Here is a 20539-nt window from a genome sequence, read left to right on the forward strand (position 1 = left end):
TGTTTTATGTAGCCCACTTTCATTTTGTGTTTTGAGGCTCAGGTGTGACATCCCTGTTTGCTGCTGCTGTTATTGGAGGGGGATTGGAGGGGGAATGAATGGAGATCACCTGGGGTACCAATGTTTGAAATACATGTTGTCCTGACTTTCCCTGCATTTACTAATATCCTGGAGTTTTATCACTGTTACTGTTTTGTGAAGCTGCAGTAACCATTTGCTGGGTCCAAAACACTGGTCTAGTAAGGGCCCAGGAATGTGTAGCACTTCTTTCACTCAATCAGCAAGAAATATTAGGAAAATGATCCCTCCAAGGACCTGAAGTAGTTAAGATGAGTTATTACGGAGTCAAAGGCTTAAGACTGAACTTCAGTCAAGACTTGTTAAGGCTGTCTTTGGTCAGCCTGACAGTAAATGGGGACTGAACTTTCCTTGTGAGCCAGGAGTTTGCTGTGTGGGATGCCTCGCTTCCTTGTGAAGGTTAACCACCACAGGGTGTCCCTTCTGGGACAACCCCCCAAGCCATACAGTATCTTGTGATGTTGCAGACTGATCCTATTTTCTGATGTGCTTTTAGATGTCCTTGGAGTGGTGCCTTTGGCCTCTTTGACTGTGGTGGCCAAGAAGCCATTTGTGAGGGTAGCTTTTGATGCATTGAATTCCTGGCAACAGTGTTGGGTTCACAGCTTCATTTCATTTTTACTATCAAAATATTTCTCTGATTGTAGCCGGAAGGTGTGATCCCATTATGGTTTACAGCAGTCTTAACTTCTTAAGAAGTTCTACAGAAGTCTTGACTTCTTTCCATCCCAGTCCTATGTTTCCACCTTCTTTGTGCTCCTTAGGGAACTGCTGTGGTGAGACACCTCAGGGGGCTGATCTTGCTGAACACCAATTCCTTTTTTTTCCACAGCTAGATCAACAAGCAAAGTGCCCAGACAGGGGTGTCACAGCCAGGGCTGGACCTGAGGGGCTGCTGTGGAGCTGTGCTCCTGTCAGTCTTTGCAATTGGCATCTCCTTCCTGAAAGCCAGCTGTAAAACGTGATGAATGCAGGGTTCCTAAAGCTTTTGCTTAGCACATCACTTGCACCCTTTTTCTGGGGTGTATAGCACTTACCTTGAGGGCTGCATAGGGAATAAGAGAGCTTTCTCCTCAAGAGAAGGTTCCCTGCCTTGTTTTCTAGCGCTTCAGTAGTGCAGGAATATTTAACTTTAGTTTGATTACAGACGAAACTGCAACTTGTCAGACCTTAACCTTGTGGACTTCAGAGCTGGCAAAATTGATTGTATTAATTTGAGTATTACTTTGAAATGGACAGAGTAATTCAAGCAGCACACTTCTGTCTGAAAAATGTTAGCTGTAATTGCTACAGGTAGGTAAGATGAAATCATTTGAGAGAAAGGAAACACGTTTTCGTCTTCACAAATCTTTTAAAACTGCAGTAAACTGTCAAATGTGTGAAGTAACCCATTATTTCCTTTGTATGGTTTGTTAGTATTGACTGTTATCACAGCAAGCGGTGCCTTTTCTCTTGGACACAAGGGAAGAAACATCACCTTCTTGTGATGAACAAGCAATTTGGCAATGGGGACTTGGGAGCTGTTTTAGTGTCCAGAACTGCTCTTAAATAAGTTTTAGAACACAGACTTGATTTCAGTTTGTTGACACCCTTATGAGTAATGATAATCATGTAGCCAAGTGAGCACTTCATGGGAATTGATGATTGGTTGGCAAGACCCAGTTACTAAATTCTTCTGAAAATGCCCTGGTATAGTTTTGTCATCACTGTTACTCATCTGGATTTTTGATAAGCTGAAGCTGTTCTTAGAAGAAGATCATACTTCTGGGGAACAGGGCTTCAGAGGTCTCTGAGGCCAACTGTCAAGTATGTTTCAGTTTTCCTTTGTCTCGGGTGTTAAGAAGGAAATTCTGATAGAAACTGGTTGTGTGCTACTTGCAGCGTGAACCTTAAAAGCAGCATGTGGTGCATGAGCCTTGGGAAACTAAAGCATTTCCTCTGTGATGTGAAACTGAAGATGACCAGTCTGTTCGCAGTGTCCACAGAGTGAGTTGCACAAGGTAAACAGGTAGAGCGAGCAGTTGATTATACATTTTTGAAATTTTTTTAATCCAGGCAGGCCTGGTTTTGTGTACAAATGCTCTCAATAAGCAGATTATCTTCCAAGTAACTTTTTGTTACATACATTCTGAAAACAGATTTTAATATTTATGAACTACTAATGTCAGAAGAAAATTTCATTCTGACTTGGGCCTTCTGTCAGTGGAGAAGTACTGAGTGGAAATAGAGGTGGTTCAGCCAAAAACAGTAAGGCAAATTAATTGCCTGTTGGCTAGTTTCTGTAGTGAACTACAGAGTGAACCTTCTTTCATGTAATTGAGGTAGCAGAGGTGTATCAAGATGCAGAATCATGCCTTTCCTATTGAGGTGGGCCATTTTTTTGGTCCTTTTGTTAAGTCTGATTTTCTTTAAGCCTGTCCTATTTCTAGATAATCACATCTTCCAACAGCTGAGCTGTGGCTGATCTGCACAGGTTTCTGGCCCTGTAAAGACCAACTATTGAACAGATGATCTTTTATTCTGATTCTTCTAGAAAGCATAATAGAAATGAATAGATAAGCTATCTATTGCCTTCATTGCCTGTCGCACTTCTGAAACTCATGGGTTCAGGCTTCCAAAATAATGAAATAAAAGGTATTTGTCGCTCTCTCCTTTTGTCTGGCTGAAATTCTTTTGTGGAGGAAAAAAAACAAAACCCAAACCAAAAAAAAAAAACACCAGAAGGCTTGAAAGCTAAAATTATAATCTTCTTTGAAGTCCAGAAATTATAGCATTAAAAAGAGGATGAAATACTACTGGAATCACATGTGTTAGTGACGCACGAACAGAAAAGGGACCAATCTAAGAAAAAAAGTTACTGTTTGACTACATGCTGAAAAGTAGTTGTCACGTTGCTATTCTGTAAATATGCCATGTGACCACCAGTTTGTCTTTTTTCTTTTCTTTCTCTTTTTTCCCTTTTCATCCCACTCGTAAGTCTACTCTTCTAGTCTTTCCCCTGGTGTATGTTTATTACCTTAGTTAGCGTACTGAGTCCTAGACGATAACAGCAGGGGCAGGACAACCTGAGAGTGCTCAGGAATACGGGATGCTTCTGCAGCAGTGCTGCTGAGGTTGCTGCCTGCCCTCTCAGAGTGTGGATATTAAAACATTTAAAGCTGTTTTAAATGTAGCAGGAATGTAAGTTTTGGGGTCATAAATGCGAGAGTAAATATTGAATGTTTCCTCCTACTGGCCGATCAATCAGTGATGTTTGACTTCACAACCAGGAGTTGAGCCAAGGTTTGCAGAACATCTGAGGTGCATGCAAAAGCTGTAAGGTGTGGAGCATACCAGGATGTCGGCCAGGGCAGCTTCACTAGGGGTGTACAGCCTTTCCTGTGGGAGTGACTGATGCTACTGGCAGTGCAGGGGGGGATTTTGAGGCACAGCAGTGTGACAACTTTGGAAGGGTGCATCCATGCACTAAGTATGTGTGTCTGGTATCCCAGGGGAGGTGTGTGTTGCAGCACTGCTGGCTGTGCCTCTGGAGGACTGATGTATTGGGAGGGTGGCATTGTGGGTAACCAAAATCATCCTGTTGGAGTGTAGGTATCTGTGGACGAGCAGATGCCTGGGAACTCTGCTGTTTGCAGGAATAAAACGAAGATAAATCTTGCTTTATGATTATTTACCCTTAGTGTCATCACCAGTGATTACCAGGGGATGTTGAGGGAAAAGAGGTTAAGTGACTTGCAGGCAGGTTCTTCATGAGCTTCTGGTGTTCCTTAGTTGATTCCTTCTCCCCATCCTAGTAGCTTCTGTCTATGCATCTTTTTCTCTTAGAGAAGTGGATGTTTAAGGAGTACTGAACATTTTGACTGCCCTAGGCCCACTCCTGGCAGCAAAGACCCTGTATCCATCACATGAGAACCTTGCCTCCTGGCACAGAGTGCAGCACCACTGCAGCGGATAGTTGGCTTGCACTAGGACCTGCATTCCTAATGCCCATCGTGAATGCCAAGGTCCTTGAGCATGGCTGTAAAGATACTACTCTCCTTCTTGGAACGGCTATTTTGGAATAAAGGGAACATCAAGAGGGTGACAGACAACAATATTGTTGACAACTGCAGGGATTTGTTGGTGATTTCAAATGTTAGGCTTGTCTCTTGGCCTTTTTAAATTTTTCCCGACTGGTGTCAGCATTGTTCCTTCTGTTCCCTGCTGGCATCCTTGGCCCACTCATTCTCTTCTGCATGTGTCAGTAAAGAAGAAAATCCCAGTGGGAACGAGAACCCAGTCTACAGCTAGGAGAGAGTGTGATTGCTGTAGGCGACCCTACTTTGCCAATCCTTTTCCTTTGCACCAGGCATCAATTGACAGGAGCTGGAGGTGCGCTGTGTTCTCCTGATGCCTTTTGTGAGGAACACAGGCTTGCCTCTCCTCCGGGTGTGCTGCCAGGAGAGGACAGTGTGTGCTGGCTGTTGCTCTTTGAAGTCTACCACAATAAAGTCAGAACAGCTTTAATGACTGCAGGATCACCTAGGAAATCCACAGGTAGGACTAGAAGCAAGGAGTGCTGGCTTCAGGTGGCTTCTGACTCATTGTGGTCACCTTGAGCAAGTTGCTTCATCTCTAAAGATAATAGTACTTATTTCCTTCACTTGGATCAAATGAAGATTAATTAAAGTGTTAAACTGCTGTGAAGTTTTAAAGCATTAAGTAATAGAGGTAATCACTGTAAGTGTGAGGAGGTGTGATGATATCAGCAGTCATCTCTTTCTGGTACTTCTCATCCTTTGCACAGTGCACAGGTCTGCCAGACTGTAACCTTTCCTGGCCCTTGGGAAATACAGCTTTTGATGGAGAGAGCAATCCTGCTGCAATACTTGCCATTGTCTTGGGAGAAGTGCAGTGGTTTTGCTTTGCTTCTGTTCGGCATGGAGAGTCTTAAGAGCTGAGATGGTCTGGGATCACCCAGGCAAGGAGGAACGAGCTCCGCTGCCTTTCCGGAGCATTTTGAGCAAACCACTGCTTTAATGTGGTGTGATGTGTCACTGCCACCTAGGGCCAAAATAGGAAACTACAGTGCTGTCTGAAACACTTCGTCTGCAGGAGAGGTGTGTATATTTTTGTGTGTCTGTATAGCTATTAAAAAAAATAAAATCTGAGTTTAATTGAGAAGGTCTCTTTTTTTTTTTTCCATAATGCATTTGAGAAAGTGAAAAACTAATTTTTGTTTCTCGGGAAGTACAATTTCAAGCAGAGTTCTAATCCTCAAACTGAAAAGTGGAGTAAAACTGTAAATCTGCTTAATAGCCAGTGAAAAAGAAAAGTTTTTGTATTACGTGGAACTGTGGTGGCTTAACCCCAGTGGACAACTAAGCACCACACAGCTGCGCTCACTGCCACTCACTCTCCTCCAAGGGGATGAAGGAGAGACATAGAAGAGAAAAAGTGAGAAAAGTTGTAGGCTTAGATAAAGACACTTTAATAGGTAAAGTAAAAGCTGTGCACGTCAGCAGAGAAAATAAGGATTTCATTCAGTACCTGCCCTTGGCAGATAGATGTCCAGCCATCTCCAGGAAGGCGGGGCTGTGTCATGTGTAGTGGTTACTACAGAAGACAAGTGTTATCGCTCCAAACAACCCCCTCGTCTTCCCCTCCCCAGGTTTACATGTGAGCACGTTGCCATATGGAATGGGATATCCCTTTGGTCAGTTGGGGTGAGCTGTCCCAGCTGTGTCCCCCCTCAACTCCTTGTGCACCTCCAGCCTGCTCACTGGTGCTGCACTGTGATAAGCAGAAAAGGCCTTCCCTCTGTGTAAGCACAGCTCAGCAATAACAAAAACATCCTTGTATTATCAGTACTGTTTCCATCAGAAATCCAAAACATAGCCCCATACTAGCTACTGTGAAGAGAATTAACTCTATTGTGACCCTCATAAAATACAAATCGGGCAAATAGTCTGAAGCTTATCTACTCTCCTAAGCTCTAAATATTCAGTTAAATAATCATCACCATAAGGTAATTAAGTAATCTCTCAGCTGGATTTATTAAATGATGCTGTTCTTTAAAACCTAATGGCAAGATTAATTTCTGTAAATTGTCATGGAACCCAGGAATGGCAAAGGTCAGCAAAAGACATAGTTGTATTGCTAAGATTTTTTTCTTGCTTTGGTGTTATTTGTGGGAGCTGGGACTTACCATGGAGGCTCATCCTTCTTCATTCCAAAACGTAAAAATGTTAAAAATGAAAATGCTATAGGGAATGAATGCATAAGCTGTCTCCCTCTGTGACTTATAATTATTGAAGCTTACGCCTAAAGACCTTCAGTCTCTTTAAGAAGCAGCAAGTTCAAGTGTGTAGCTATTGAGAACCTGTAAGAAGCAGATAATTAATATATTGCCCATAGAAAAAAAAATGGCTAAATGGCATTTACTCAAGTTTAGCCTTGATTGCATGTACTTGTACAAATCCCAGTGTGTTTGGTGTGAGTGGAGTGTCCAGCAGGACTGCCAGCACTGGATTTGCTAGCTAGAAAGTGCCTGTCTGCACAATGCCAGGCAGGTGTGGTACTGAGACTGGAGTTTGAGCCGGGCTTCGTGGCTTGGTTAGGTGTCATGCTGAGTAGTATTGCTTGTGCCTGATACTGTCTTGCTCACAGTACGAGAAGTGGGATGGGAAGTCACCAACTGAAACTAACCCTGTGCAGCACTACAGGCTTGGGGAAGAGTGGCTGGAAAGCTGCCCGACAGAAAAGGACCTGGGAGTGTCGGTTGGCAGCTGGCTGAATATGAGCCAGCAGTGTGCCCAAGTGGCCAAGAAGGCCAATGGCATCTTGGCTTGTATCTGAAACAGTGTGGCCAGCAGGACCCAGGAAGTGATTGTGCCCCTGTACTCAGCACTCATGAGGCTGAACCTTGAATACTGTGTTCAGTTTTGGGCCCCTCGCTGTAAGAAAGATATTGGGGTGCTGGAGCGTGTCCAGAGAAGAGCAACAAATCTGGTGAAGGGGGCTGGAGAGCAAGTCTTATGAGGAGCAGCTGAGGGAACTGGGGTTGTTTAGCCTGGAGAGGAGGAGGGTGAGGGAGTAACCCTCTCACTGTCTACAATTACCTGAAAGGAGGTTGTAGAGAGCTAAGTGTTGGTCTCTTCGCCCGATTGACAGGTGATAATATGAGAGAGAATGGCTTCAAGCTGTGTCAGGGGAGGTTCAGATTGGATGTTAAGAAAAAATCTTTCACCAAAAGGGTTATCAGTCGCTGGCACATGCTGCCCAGGGAGGTGGTGGAGTCACCATCCCTGGAGGTATTTAAAAGACAGGTAGATGAAGTGCTTAGGGATGTGACTTAGGAGTGGACAGGTATGGTTGAGCTTGATGATATCTAAGGTACTTTACAACTTACAATTCTGTGAAAAGAAATAAAAAGTAGTTTTCTATCATTAGGCCAATCTACCTTGTTATTTTGAGTTACAAAGGGAGAAACAATATGAAGAGAATAGAAAAACAAATGCTGTTAGTTATTAATTGATTTTCACTTGATCTGAGCACAGGGAAGCACTTCATCAAATTAAGGTTTGTAAGTAGAAGAACAAGAAATGAGCAAGCATTAACCTTTCATAGAACCATAGAATGTCCTGAGTTGAACAAGGATCATCAAGTCCAACTCCTGTCCCTGCATAGAACAATCCCTAAATTTACAGCATGTCTGATGGTGTTTTCCAAATGCTTCTTGAATACTCTCAGGCTTGGAGCCAAGACTGCTTCCCTGGGGAGCCTGTTCCAGTGCTCTGAGTGAAGAACCTGTTCCTAATAACCAACCTAAATTTCTCCTGGCTCATCTTCCTGCCATTCCCTCGGGTCCTATTGTTGGTCACCAGAGAGAAGAGATCAATGCCTGTTACTCCTCCTCTCCTTGTGAGGAAGCAGTAAACTGCGATGAGGTCTCCCCTTAGTCTTATCTCCTCCAGGCTGAACAGACCAAGTGACTTTAGTTGCTCCTCATACAGCTTCCCCTCTAAACCCTTCACCAACTTTCCATCAGTATAAGTCACTCCAGATCGTTCATGGCAGTCCCAACATGTTATTTCTTACATCTACATCTTGGGAGGGAGAGGGAAGGAAGTCATTGGGGTGTTTTCACTCTGCAGCACCAGAGTTTTTCCTTTCTTCTCCTCTCAACCCCTTTCCATTACCCCAAGAACAGTAGGATAGGTGTGCACTTACCCTTGGGTTAGGTTGTATCTACCCAGAGCAGCATTTGCATCATATGAGGACTTGAGGAAGGTGCATAGTAAGTCTCCCATGGTGGATACAGTGATTTCAGGAAGGCAGATTGGCTGAAAGGACCAAAATTCAGAAGACTGGACAGGCATCTGTTTGGATGCAGTTCTTTTGTTCCATACAGATCCTGCCTTCTATACAGGACGTGGGGTTTATCTATAGAAGGCAAAGTGCAGAAAACCCCTATAGCATTTCAGGGCAAGATTCAGCAAAGCAATTTGGCGTGTTAAATTTTTGTTAGTTTCCTAACTTTTATCTCGGCCTTGGGTTTAGCCTTTCTCTTAGCAGAACGGCACAGCTGAGTAATTAGTTGCAGACAGACGTGAGTGAAGTGTGCCTTTGCTCTGAGTTTGCAGTTGCTGGGCCAGCCCTGAAGCAGGGCTACACAGTGCAGTAGTGAGTTCCTGCATCTGGTTCAGAGGTACCTAATGAAATACATGTTATGTAGAAGTATAAGGGATATCTAGTGTGTGATATTGAGCATAAATTATTTTCCTGTTCTTTTGTATCCCTCGAATATAAACCGTATAGAGCCATTCATAATTAAGCACTGGCATGTTGTCCATAGTCTCTCTTCCTTTTCCTGCTCTCTGTACTATTCTTCCGATGTTGTCATACTGCTCTCTTAAAATTTAGGAAGTCTCTCTACATGTTTGCATTTATCATTGCAGGTACTCTACAATAAGTTTGTGTCCTAGAAGGATTCAGATTCATCTGTAGCTGAATTCCAGTTGTCTGCCAGCTCCTTCCCTTTTTCCTTGCCTCTCTCACTGTCCGTTTTAAAACTTGTTGATGCACTAAGTAAGAGTGTAGTGCCTTTTCCAACACTGGGCCTGTTAGTCTGGGTTTATTCTAGTGGTCTTGAAGGAATCCTGTACTGTGAGTACTGGACTGACCACATATGCATGGTGAGATTGATATTTTCTGAGTGAGGGCATGCTGAGTGCGTGCTACCCAGCCATCTGCTTGGAGAGTTCCTCTGGCTCCTGGGATAGAGATCTCACTGGGGGTTGGCTGCTACCAAATTATTTGTTCAGCCTGCCAGTCTCTCCAGGGAAAACCTTAGAGAAGGGAATAGCTACAGAGGCACTATAGAATACACTGTCACAGAGACTGTGTTGTTACATATCCTTGCATCCTAAGATTCTCACAGCCTTGGAATTCAGCTGCATCCTAAGCTGTCTGCCTTCTCAGGTAGTTAGCCCAGAATGGGGAGAGCCTGGGGCTCCTTTGGGCTCGTTGTCTTGGTCCAGCTATCCCAGCACCTTGGTTGTTCTCTGTGGGGTCCCTGTGGTAGCTGCAGTGCCTCCAGGCAGGTTCTTCTACTGTACTGGGATTCAGACATCAGCAGTAGAAGTAATGGGCAACTCCACTCTTCTAGCAGGTTATTTCTGTTAGATCATTGCTGATCCCAAGTCTGCATGCCTCGGCTCAGCATGCAAGTCCTGTTCCATCTCAGTGCAAGATGTTCTTCCTGTACACCTTCTCCCTCTCCACCTTACTTTCCTGCCTGAGGGGAGATTGGCCTTAGGAAGGGAGTCATTGTTTCTGCTTTGACATGGGCAACTCTCTTTCATAAGGGAATTTAAGTAACATGAGCAGTGGTGGTAGATTGAATTCCTTTCTGGGTTAGGTCATTGGGTTTGGCTTTTTCCCTCTGTTCTGAGGATGAACATATTAAAGGAGATACTGAGACGGTTGCACTAAATGTGAAGCTACACACACAATGATATTTTTCAAATTATCACTTAGGAATCTACTGTTGGGCTGCATTTGTCCTCTAGTGCCTGGGCAGTTAATTGAGCACTTCAGCTTTGACTAATGTTTTACTTAACAGTTGCAACAGGCTTAGAGCCTGCTTGGTCAGTTGCTGATAACCTGATTGTCTTCAGTTGTGCAAAAACACCCTCAGATATTTCAAAATGAGGCTTGTGAGTGATGGAGAAGTGGAAAGGAAGGCAGGTACAAGTATATATACACATTTAGACAGATATAATTTCTGCTGCTGACAAAACCTTGTGTAAAAGAGTGAAATACATTAATCTACCTGAAATTTGTCTTTCATATCAGATTGTTGCACATGGGGATACTTGCAAAAGGAAGTTGTAAATAATCATATAATCATATGGGTTGGAAGGGACCTTTAAAGATCATCTGGTTCAACTGCCCCTGCTGTAAGCAGAGACATCTTCAACTAGATCAGATTGCTCAGAGTCCTGTCCAACCTGACCATGAATGCTCCCAAGATAGGGCATTTGCCACCTCTCTGGGCAACCTGTTCCAGTGTTCCACTACCATCACTGTAAAAAATTTCTTCCTCTTATTTAGTCTAACTTTACCCTCCTTTAGTTTAAAAACCATTACCTCTTGTCCTATTGCTACAGGCCCTGCTAAGAAGTCTTTCTCCACCTTTCATACCCCCAAATCCTCCTGGGTAGGGTGGCTATCAATCTCCTCATCCCACAGCCTGTATTGATACAGCGGGTTGCCCTGACCCAGGTGCAGGACCTTGCATTTGGCCTTGTTGAACCTCATGAGGTTTACATGGGCCCACATCTTGAACTTGTGCAGGTCACTCTGGATGGCATCCTGTCCCTCAGATGTGTCAGGCACACCACTCAGCTTGGTGTCATCTGCAAACTTGCGCTCGATCTTGCTGTGTCATTTATGAGACTATTAAACAGTACTGGTCCCAGTATGGACCCCTGAGGGACTCCACTTGTCACTGAGCTCCATCTGGACATTAAGCCATTGACCACTACCCTGTCGATACAACCATCTAACCAATTACTCATCCACTGAACAGTCCACCCATCAAATCCGTATCTCTGAAGTCCATACCTCTCCAATTTAGAGAGAAGGATGTTTTTTGGGACCACGTCAAAGGCCTGCGGAAGTACAAGTAGATGACATCCATAGCTCTCAGTTGTAATGGTTAGCCTCCTTCTGTCTCTGCTCTCTAAAGCTACAGGAGAGGACTGGTTGACCAGCTTTGTTATTCAAAACATTTCCCTTAACAGTTGAATCCTGTGGGAGATTCCTCTTAGAGCAGTTTTTCCCTCCGGTGGACTCTGCTGACAAGATCACAGACGGCTTTTGGTCTCTGAGTGTCATGATGAACATCTAGTTAGGTCTATTTTTACATCTGCAATATGTTGAAAGATGCTATGGTGAGAAGAAGCAGTACAGTAAGATTTGAAAGTAGTCCATACAGGGTAATGCTTTTGGGGACAGTATGCATTTCCCTCCCTGTTCCTGAAATTCCTTATGTCTAAAAATTGTAAAATTTTATTTGACACCAAGACAATACCCGTGATTGTACAATGTTTTGATTTTCTTTTTTTGCACCAAGATTGAAATTCTGTCCTTTATTGCTCTGATATGTCCTTTTCAGCTTTGAAATTTTCCAGTAAAGTGAATCCACTGCAGTAATTACTGCTACTCTAAACAGTTAATCAAGAAGGAAAATAATCATGCACCTTAAGCTTTTTTCACTTCTTGGCATGTTCTTCACCCTTTTATTCTGCCCTGAGTGCCAGTACGGTGTCAGAACGGCCTTTCAAGGCATGAGAGAGAAAATGTATTGCCTTCAGAAGATGTTTGGGGAAGTGGCTGAAGAGGGGAACCGGTGGCTGAAACCTCAGCTGCTTAATTACTGTTTATTGTGGGAATTGGGCAACTGACAGTTTTGACAATATACCTCGGTTTAGAGCAGATGTCACTGCACAGAGATTACAGACGCCAGGTTCTGTTGTGAATTGTTTCGGCTTCCGTGTGTAATCCGGATCCTGGCTGACAGGTCAGCTTCATCAGACCTGCCAGCCGTGCTGACGTGGGTTGGGAGGTGACAGGTACCCACTCAGCACACAAGTGCTGAGGTATCTTCTGTCACCTCTGCGCATTGCCACACGCTTGTAGCTGCAACTGTCTTGCTGTGGCCTTGTGGCCTGTGGGGCTGGCTGCTGTGGCTGGCATCTCAGCACTTGCAAAATGGACCAAGTTTGACTGACTTGGGTGCAGAACTGTGTCTGCTTTAGTTTTGGAAAGCCAGAGGTGGAATGTTACTTATCACCTTTCTCTAGCTAGACAGCCAATCCTTAGAAGCTGACTGCTCCTGAAAGTCATGGTATTTTAGGTGGGATGGTGATGTAATCTATTAATATTTCTCTTTTGTTGTGTTTTTCTACATTCCAGGAAGGGTGCTTGTGGCCTTCAGAAAGCTCGGTTTCACGCCAGGGTGCTTCAGAGGTACAGATAGATTTCTTTTTATCTTCACCAATGTGCTTTCCTCTTTCCTGTTATTTTGGTATGGCTTCTTTCAAAAACATGCATCTGTTTAGTAAATAAAGCTTTTTCAGTGTAGACAAAGAGCCAGGTTCATGTGGACATCTGAGCTTCCCTTAACTCCCATTCCATAACAGCCCAAAACTTTTTCATGAAAAGAATTAAATTCTACCTACCTGACAATAGGTGTCTCTCTCATGCAGTGGCTTAGTAATGTATTCGGTGGAATTAGCGAGACCAGATGCTCTCCTCTCTGTGTTTTCCTTGGTTTATACACATATCCTATCACCAGTGTGTCCCTTCTTCTGGCCAGCACAGATCCCTGGTCTGAGTGATAACTTGTGGGCGTGTTGCTCCAAGTGGCCAAGTGCGCTTGTGTCAGACAGTGAATCTTCTGGTGGCTGACCTTGCGTCTGTGAGAGTTGGGGGCCAAAGATACAGCATGAACCCAAAAATGTGAGGAAGAATTTGATAAGTCTAGATCTAGGAAGCTTGCGTGTTTGCCCACATCAGGGATAGACCAAGTGAGGAGCAACAGCTTCTGAAGGAGGGTCTTGAACTCTTCCTCTTGTAAAGCCTGGCCTCCGGGGCTTAATAAGCCTGGGACATTTTTTCCCACTTGCAGTGCAGAAGCCTTACAGGTCCTCCCCGGAGGCTGAGTTCTGGCTGAGAGCTGAGAGCTGAGAGGGAGGAGGATACCTGATATACTCTGGTAGTGAAGGCGTGAGATATGCCAGGCCTTTACAAAATGTACTAAAACAACCATCTGAATTCTTTGGTGATGCAGGATATTACATTAACTGTGAGTAGGAGGGAAAGGCTCAGCTGTAGCTGAGATTCAGTATTGGGACATTTTTGTGAACTAGTTAATTGTCACACCTAGAGAAAAAGTGTTTGCTGTGTAAAGAAATGGAATTGTTTTCTTTCAGCTCTGCATGTTTTAGTGTCAGAAAGAGCTGTGTGAGGTCTTGGTCTTCCTCTGGGAAGCTTTTCTCAAGTAGCTTGTGTTAAATCCTTCCTGTAACTCCTACCTCTTCTTTTCACATGCATGCGTGTGGGAGCACGCATGCAAAATATCTGCTGGGTTTAGTCTTTTAAGATAGATGGCAAAAAGAAGTATTTTCTGTTCTATCAGTTCTTTTTATTTTTTTACGGAGCACCCACAGTACTTTGCTCAGACGTGAATCACGTGCCTATTTTCTTCCCATTTCAGATCATGTATGCTCCAAGGTCCAGGGACAGGTTTACCGCCCCATCCTTTATGCAGCGGGACCGTTTCAGTCGCTTCCAGCCCACTTACCCTTACATGCAGCATGAAATCGACCTTCCTCCGACCATCTCCCTCTCTGACGGGGAAGAGCCACCTCCGTACCAAGGCCCGTGCACCCTTCAGCTCCGGGACCCAGAACAGCAGATGGAGCTCAACCGGGAATCCGTCAGGGCACCACCCAACCGAACAATTTTTGATAGCGACTTGATAGACATCTCAATGTACAATGGGGGCCCCTGCCCACCAAGCAGCAATTCGGGCATAAGTGCAACCAACTACAGCAGTAATGGAAGGATGGAAGGACCACCCCCGACGTACAGCGAGGTCATGGGGCGTTACCCAGGCTCCTCTTTTTTCCATCACCAGCACAGCAACGCGGCTCCTTCCTCGCAGAGGGGGAGCAGACTTCAGTTTCAGCAGAACAATTCAGAGAGCACAATAGTCCCCAGCAAAGGCCAAGACCGGAAATCAGGAAACCTGGTCTAACGTTACTCACCCAGGTGCACTTGAACTGAAGACAAGAGATTCAAGCAGAGCAGTGGAGGAAGACCCCCATGCTCCGGTGCACAATGTTGTTACGTTTCATGTGGTACAACTTAGTAAAAACCAAACGTGCAAACCAGTTACTTGTTTCTGATTCCTTTCAGGGGAATTGCATGCAAAGCAGATTGAAAGAAATACAAACTTCCATTCAGTTTGTCTACAAGCAGTGTTTCAGGGGAGAGGGGGGGGAATATATTATTTTTTTTTAATAAACTATTTCAATTATTTAATTCTAAAAAGTTAACTTAGCACAGAAATAAGGCTTGTACAGCCTGTTTTATACTCACTGAATGGCAGAAGGAAGGAGGTGTTTTTGCTAGATAAATGGGGGAAGAATTGGCCAGTTTGCTTTTTTTTTTCTCCCAGGGTGTGGATTTTTTTTAATATGAAACAAAATTCCTGTTCTGTGTGCCAAGGTATAAAGTTGAGAACTTAGATGAATGCAAGGAATTAATTTGTGTTGTGATAAATGTGTTTTTAAAAGTTGCACTATCTTAATGTTTTAAAAAATATATATGAGGGAACTGTTTTATGTGAAGTTCTTCTATATGTTGTCTTTTCACCTGTGGAATAATGATAGAGCCCCAGAAGTAATCTGGAGGAGTTTGCTCCCCTCCCCCTGGGTTTGATAGAAAAAGGGGACAGGACTTAGCCTAACATCTCTTGACTTTTACAAATCAAGAAATACAGGGACACTTGACTTTGCAATAATTTGCATTCAAATAACAGTGCATCAATGAAGTGTCTTGGAGACTTTTGGATGGAAGAAGGCAAATACGAAATCCCAGCATTTCCCATCACTTAGGGTTTAACTGTTTTGCAGCATAGACTATTTGTTTTGTAAACGGCAAAACAAAATCCCAGATGTGTTATTTTGTATTGATTCTAACTAAGTGCTGCCATTCTTTTCCTTTTCATAATGCAGTATCGCCAGTACTTATGGTTTTAGAGATTTTTGTCCTCACTGTAGCCTGAAATGTATTTAGTCACATATCACGACATTATGCAATAAATTGTTTAAAAATGCAAGGTGGATTTTTTTCCCCTGCAGTGCTGTTAAAATACGTGAGACTCTGTTTGTGCTTTTTGCTCTCCATTTCATCCTTTAGATACTGGAGTTCAGTCCTGGAGATCCATCCTGTTGAAGCGAAGAGGCCTTTGTAACTATAACCCTCCCCCCATGCAGTTTCCGCAGCGGCACCGAGAGTGCTCGCGAGAGTGGCACTGGCTTCTGCAGCATCCCTGGCAGTGACATGGGAGCACCAGTTATTTCCCCTGCCACGGTTTTGCTCTGGGCCCTGTTGCAGAAACCCTCCTCCGTGCGTGTCATCCGGTTGACGCCAGCAGGACTACGCTCGTGGGTAAAGATGACTCGCGTATTAATTGTTTGTAAGGCCTGGTTTTGTCATGCTGGTCTTAAAAGAGTAGTTGGAAAAATTTACTTGCCTGTAAAATGGCGTGTGGGGTATTTCTTCCCTGGCTGTTTCTGTGTGGAAGCACACGCAGCGCTGGAAGGCAGTTGGCAAGTGGTGATAGTGGCATCACAAGCACATGAAAAAGCACAACTTGCACTTAAAATGCATTTCGGAAATGGACTTAAAGTAAGAGCGTTTAGAGTCTTAGCTTGAATAGTTTCTAATAGATATGTGTATGTGTGGGTGTCATAGACCTTCTCACTTTAAGATATTTCACTTTTTGTTTTTCTGTTTTCGGAAGCCTTGTGCTTGGTTACGGGCAGCAGCCACTGAGTGCTCTGAGCACGTAGTGGAGGAGCCCAAGCACCTGGTCCCATGGCTGGAGGCTGGATTTCTGCAGGACTTCTGTACACTAGGGGCTCTGATAACTGAAGTGCATCTTTGATCTATGCAGAGTTTTAATGCCAAAACAGTATGTGTGTCTGTGTGCGTGTTTTACAGGCCTCAGTATAGATTATTTTCTTCATAATGTAATTTAGTTATATTCTCATTTAAGACATGTTTGTTTTAACTGTTAGTCTGAATATGCAGCCTCATTTGTCCCTGTAATTGTTTTTTGGTCTGAGTCACGTTGGTAATGCAGAATAAAGCTGCCTTTTAATTTATGTGTTATTTGAAGGGAGAGATAGAGATTGTATGATAGAATTCACTTATTCCTCGGACTCACAGGACAGATGTTTTGGAGGTGACTAGGTGGCTGTCAGTCAGCTAAGGCTCTTCTCATGTCTAGTTCCTGGGAACGAAAGCTGTGAAATTAGGTTTTTGCAAACAATGTATGAACATAATTCTTTAACTTTTTAGAAAACAAAAAAACTTTGAACAGAAGACAAAACTAGAAAATGTTGGTTTTGATCTTCAGCGACTTTTTTTGTCCTTCAGAAGTGAGCTTTTAAGTCAGAGAATGTGTATAGCTACACAGATACTGTGCTGTTGCCTAAATGAGGATTATTTAGCCGAGAAGCCTTTAGGTGAGAACAGCTGGAACTCATTTGTCATGGCAGAGCACACCTGGACTGGGCCCGGGGCTTGGACTGGTCGAGCACTAACTTTTCCCCATGCACAGATAGCAGCAAAGTGAGTCTTGAAGTTGCCTTCAAAGTCACCTCTTGGGAGCATGCTTTTTCTGAAGACAGCCCTTTACCATCTTTCGCCATCTCTTCATGTTGGTGGATTTATGCACTTCCCATTAACATTGTCCACTATGGTGCATGCACTGTTGTCTCTTAATTTTTCTTGTCTGAGGAAGTTCTACTTTGCGTGGAATATGTAACCTGTTCCGGTTCTGAGTGTTTGCTCACCTAATGGTTGCATTTCCTTTTGCATCTTTGCCTTCTCATTGCGTTCTGCTGTCCAGAGCTTATTTGTGGCCGGTCTACCTGTCAAGTCTGAAAGTGTAGTCACCTTTTGCTTGCCATAGGTGAGCTTGCAATCTGCTGCTTTTGTTTTGGGGCCTCTTACGGGAGTAAATATGATATTTTCTGATGAATATTAATGATCTCCAATGGTGGTTGCATCAGTAGTATAATGCGGCAACTGTGTGTGTTTTCTCTTTCTGTTTTTTCTTCTGCTGCAGTGAGAGATAATATGTCCTTGCTAACAGAACAGAATGGTAAAAGAAGGAATATCAGGGTTAGACAGCACTACTGATCTTTATGGGCTTAGAAATTAGTGATCGCTGAAGGCAGATAATTCTGTGAAGCAGTTACAGAAAACTCCTTTTGAAAATATACAGAAAAAAATAAACTGTATTCCACAGCCACACAAAGGAGGCTTTGTAAATTATAGGAGACTTCTGCAAGCACTGTAGGGCGAATCATGTAGGTTGTGCATCCATACTTGTGTCTTGATTTATGTGTGTCATGCACAAAACCCATGTAATATGTGTGTGGAATTTTCTGTGTGATGGATCATATTAGCCTGAATTCTGGTTGCATCTCCTGATCTTTGCCCAGTAACTCATCTTCCTAAGATATAGTCCAGTGATGTCCCCGCTTCAGAAATTTTCAAGTTAAAAGATCTTTTTTTCTTAAATGTACCTTCAAGAAATAAAGCATTATGACCTCTATCCTACTGCAAAGGTTAATTTTTCCATTATGTGGCTCAGCATGGCTCCCTTCTTGGTGCTAAATATGTCCTGTCTTTGGTGTTTTCCTATGATCTTGCAGGGCTAGAAAAGGCAGGGGGTTTGCAACAGAAAAGAGGTTTCTTTCCCAGTTTCCTGATGAAGCACTTGGCCGGCACCTAGCTCTAATTTTGGATGTATGTTTAGCCTGATGGTGGTTGGGTTTGTCTCGGTGCTGTACAAGCAGGCTCTGTCTATGTGATGCTGCTTAAAAAATGTGAGTGATGATTATGAAGACTGGTACCCAGTCAGCGCAGCAGCCTTCAGATCCCTTTCCCGTAGTGCAGGGCACAGGCAGATTTCACTGCACTTGGCATAATAGGTTGGTTTTGTCAGGGAGGACCTAGTTAAGCTACTCCTAGTCTCGTCACTGATGAACTCTGCACTTAACCCAGTCTCAGGCTGATGTTACTTTATTACAGCATGCCGTTCCCTTCTAAGTATGACAATTGGGATGCGTGCTCCGTGTACAAGTTCTTGATGGCTAGTGAGGAAGGTATTTACGTTCCTGCAGTCGTGGAATCTGCAGGAACCATGAGTCTAGCTGTGCATCCTTTGGCTTTTTATTATTGCTCGCCCACTACTCCCACTGGTTTGTCCAAGCTGGAAGCTGCTTCTGTTATCCCAGTCTGAATTTTTGTGTTGCAGAAATATATGTTACAAGAAGTGTCACTTAATTTTTTTTTCCCTTTAAACGTGGCTCAGGGAAGGGCCAGGAGTGAAATAAGATTATTTCTGAAAGAATGCACTTTCTTTGTGTTGGAAGAAAGCCTTGTGCTGATGGAGAGTCCTGTGTATAGGCTGTCTGGAACAGTGCTGTCTGAAAGCGGTCGTTTCTAACCCTGCCAGGTAGTGAGATACTGGACCTTTAAACTGACTCTCTGATCTGTAAGGAATATTTGGATGTCTTGGAGATTCATTACTAACCTTTCTCTGACTCTGAGCCCTGAATGCTCATGGTAACTAAGGTAACCTGATTTCATAGGCAACGAAAAAGAAAATAGTATGCTGGTGAAATAGATACGCTCCAAAATTGGTCCTTGCTTTTTTTTTTTTATTATTTCTTCCCGCAAGGATAAACAGCAGGCTTGCTGGTACCACTGAAGGCACTGAGGATTATTCACCAGTTCTCTCTAGTCTCTTCATTAAGTTGTGTCCATGCACATGTGTGCGTATACATACCCTGCATGGAAACTTGTGCCTGTGTCCTACCCTTTGGTTATCTATATATTGGCTACTATTCCATAATCACCTTCCAGGAGTATTTCATGGCTGTATATTCTGTTCTCAGGAACAATGACAAGTCATTTGTCAAACAGCTGGAGGCAGGAGGAATGTTTGCAGTCCTGCAAATGTCATGCCCTTGTTTTTATCAGTAGGGGACTTAATTGCCATGCAAATTCCTGCCCATGACCTGGTGCACTACTGCATCTTCCATCCAACAGCTCTTCTTTTGACTGAGATTTGAAAAACTCTTGTGCTTTTGGAACAACCCCAATGTAGACCTCATATATTGATGTACAGGAAGGAAATGTACTTCGTGTACTCCAAATCTCAGAAGCGTGTTTTTTGAAACTTAGCTGATGCTGAGAACTTTGATCCGTTTGTACAGTGGATTCAGACGGAGGCTGGACTTTGATTACATCCTTGCTGTTTAGACAAAGGCAAACAATTGAATTACAGATTCTGGTCTGTTCCTGCACTGGGTTCACCGCTTCCCAACCAGTGTGATTACAGCTTTTATTCTAAACTAGCCCCGAACGTGTAGATTGTTGAAATCCCTGGAAGGAGGCAGTCTTACTGAGTTGTATGAGACCTGTTGAGGCCTTTCAGAGCATGGAAAGGCCCCTTATGAGAATGTGTTGAACTTGCAGAGGTTTCCTGTCTGAAGACTCTGTTCTGAATGTGTCGTTAGGAAATCAAAGTTTAAAGTTTTGAGAGTGGCCCCGCTGAAACTGTTGATTGGTAAGATTTTTTATTTTTTTTAATACTTAATATATTGTTTGCCAGTCTGCACTCATTAATCAGAGGTGTAAATTAACGTTTTGACTCACCTGTAATTGCCATTTCTATGCTGGCAAAAGCCCCACTGGGCATACTTGCACCAGCAAAAAAAAAGAGTAATTTTCTTGGTACGGCTCTGCTTGGGGAATTAGAGCAGAATCTGCACCACTAAGTTCAGCCACCAGAAACAGCGTAAGACCTGCACTGCCTCTTCCCAGCAAACTGAAGTGTAGGTGATGGCTCAGTTTCAGTGAAGTGCTTTACCACGCTAATAAGCAGCACAGAAACACCATGGAGGAATCTACTGGTGTTTCCTTGAAATCACAACTATCTGGTGAGATTATACTTCAGAGCTGCTAATGCCATTTTTGTAACCACTCATGACATTTATTCTGCTTCTGAATGGAAAAACAAAGCATGATTTTGTATTGAGAAGCGCTGCAAACTCTCCTGGCTCTTACTTCTGCCTTGCTGTCATCACTTCCATTTTTAGAT

The 20539-nt window shown here is 43.5% G+C and overlaps 1 protein-coding gene across 6 annotated transcripts in view; it reads left to right on the forward strand.

Moving 5' to 3' along the window:
- LDLRAD4 (low density lipoprotein receptor class A domain containing 4) overlaps positions 1 to 14960 on the forward strand; it is a 296296-nt gene extending 281336 nt beyond the window's left edge. For 4 of the 6 annotated variants that reach the window (XM_054059716.1, XM_054059717.1, XM_054059719.1 and 1 more), the window contains 2 exons: positions 12541 to 12594; positions 13844 to 14960. In XM_054059716.1, the coding sequence (XP_053915691.1) occupies positions 12541 to 12594; positions 13844 to 14386 (597 nt within the window). In that variant the 3' untranslated portion in view covers positions 14387 to 14960. The remainder of the gene's footprint in view (positions 1 to 12540; positions 12595 to 13843) is intronic. The other 2 variants (XM_054059718.1, XM_009568001.2) reach the window with 1 other exon arrangement.
- Positions 14961 to 20539: the final 5579 nt, after the last annotated feature.

This window comes from Cuculus canorus, chromosome 2 (genome assembly GCF_017976375.1).
Source record: "Cuculus canorus isolate bCucCan1 chromosome 2, bCucCan1.pri, whole genome shotgun sequence".
Taxonomy (NCBI): domain Eukaryota; kingdom Metazoa; phylum Chordata; class Aves; order Cuculiformes; family Cuculidae; genus Cuculus; species Cuculus canorus.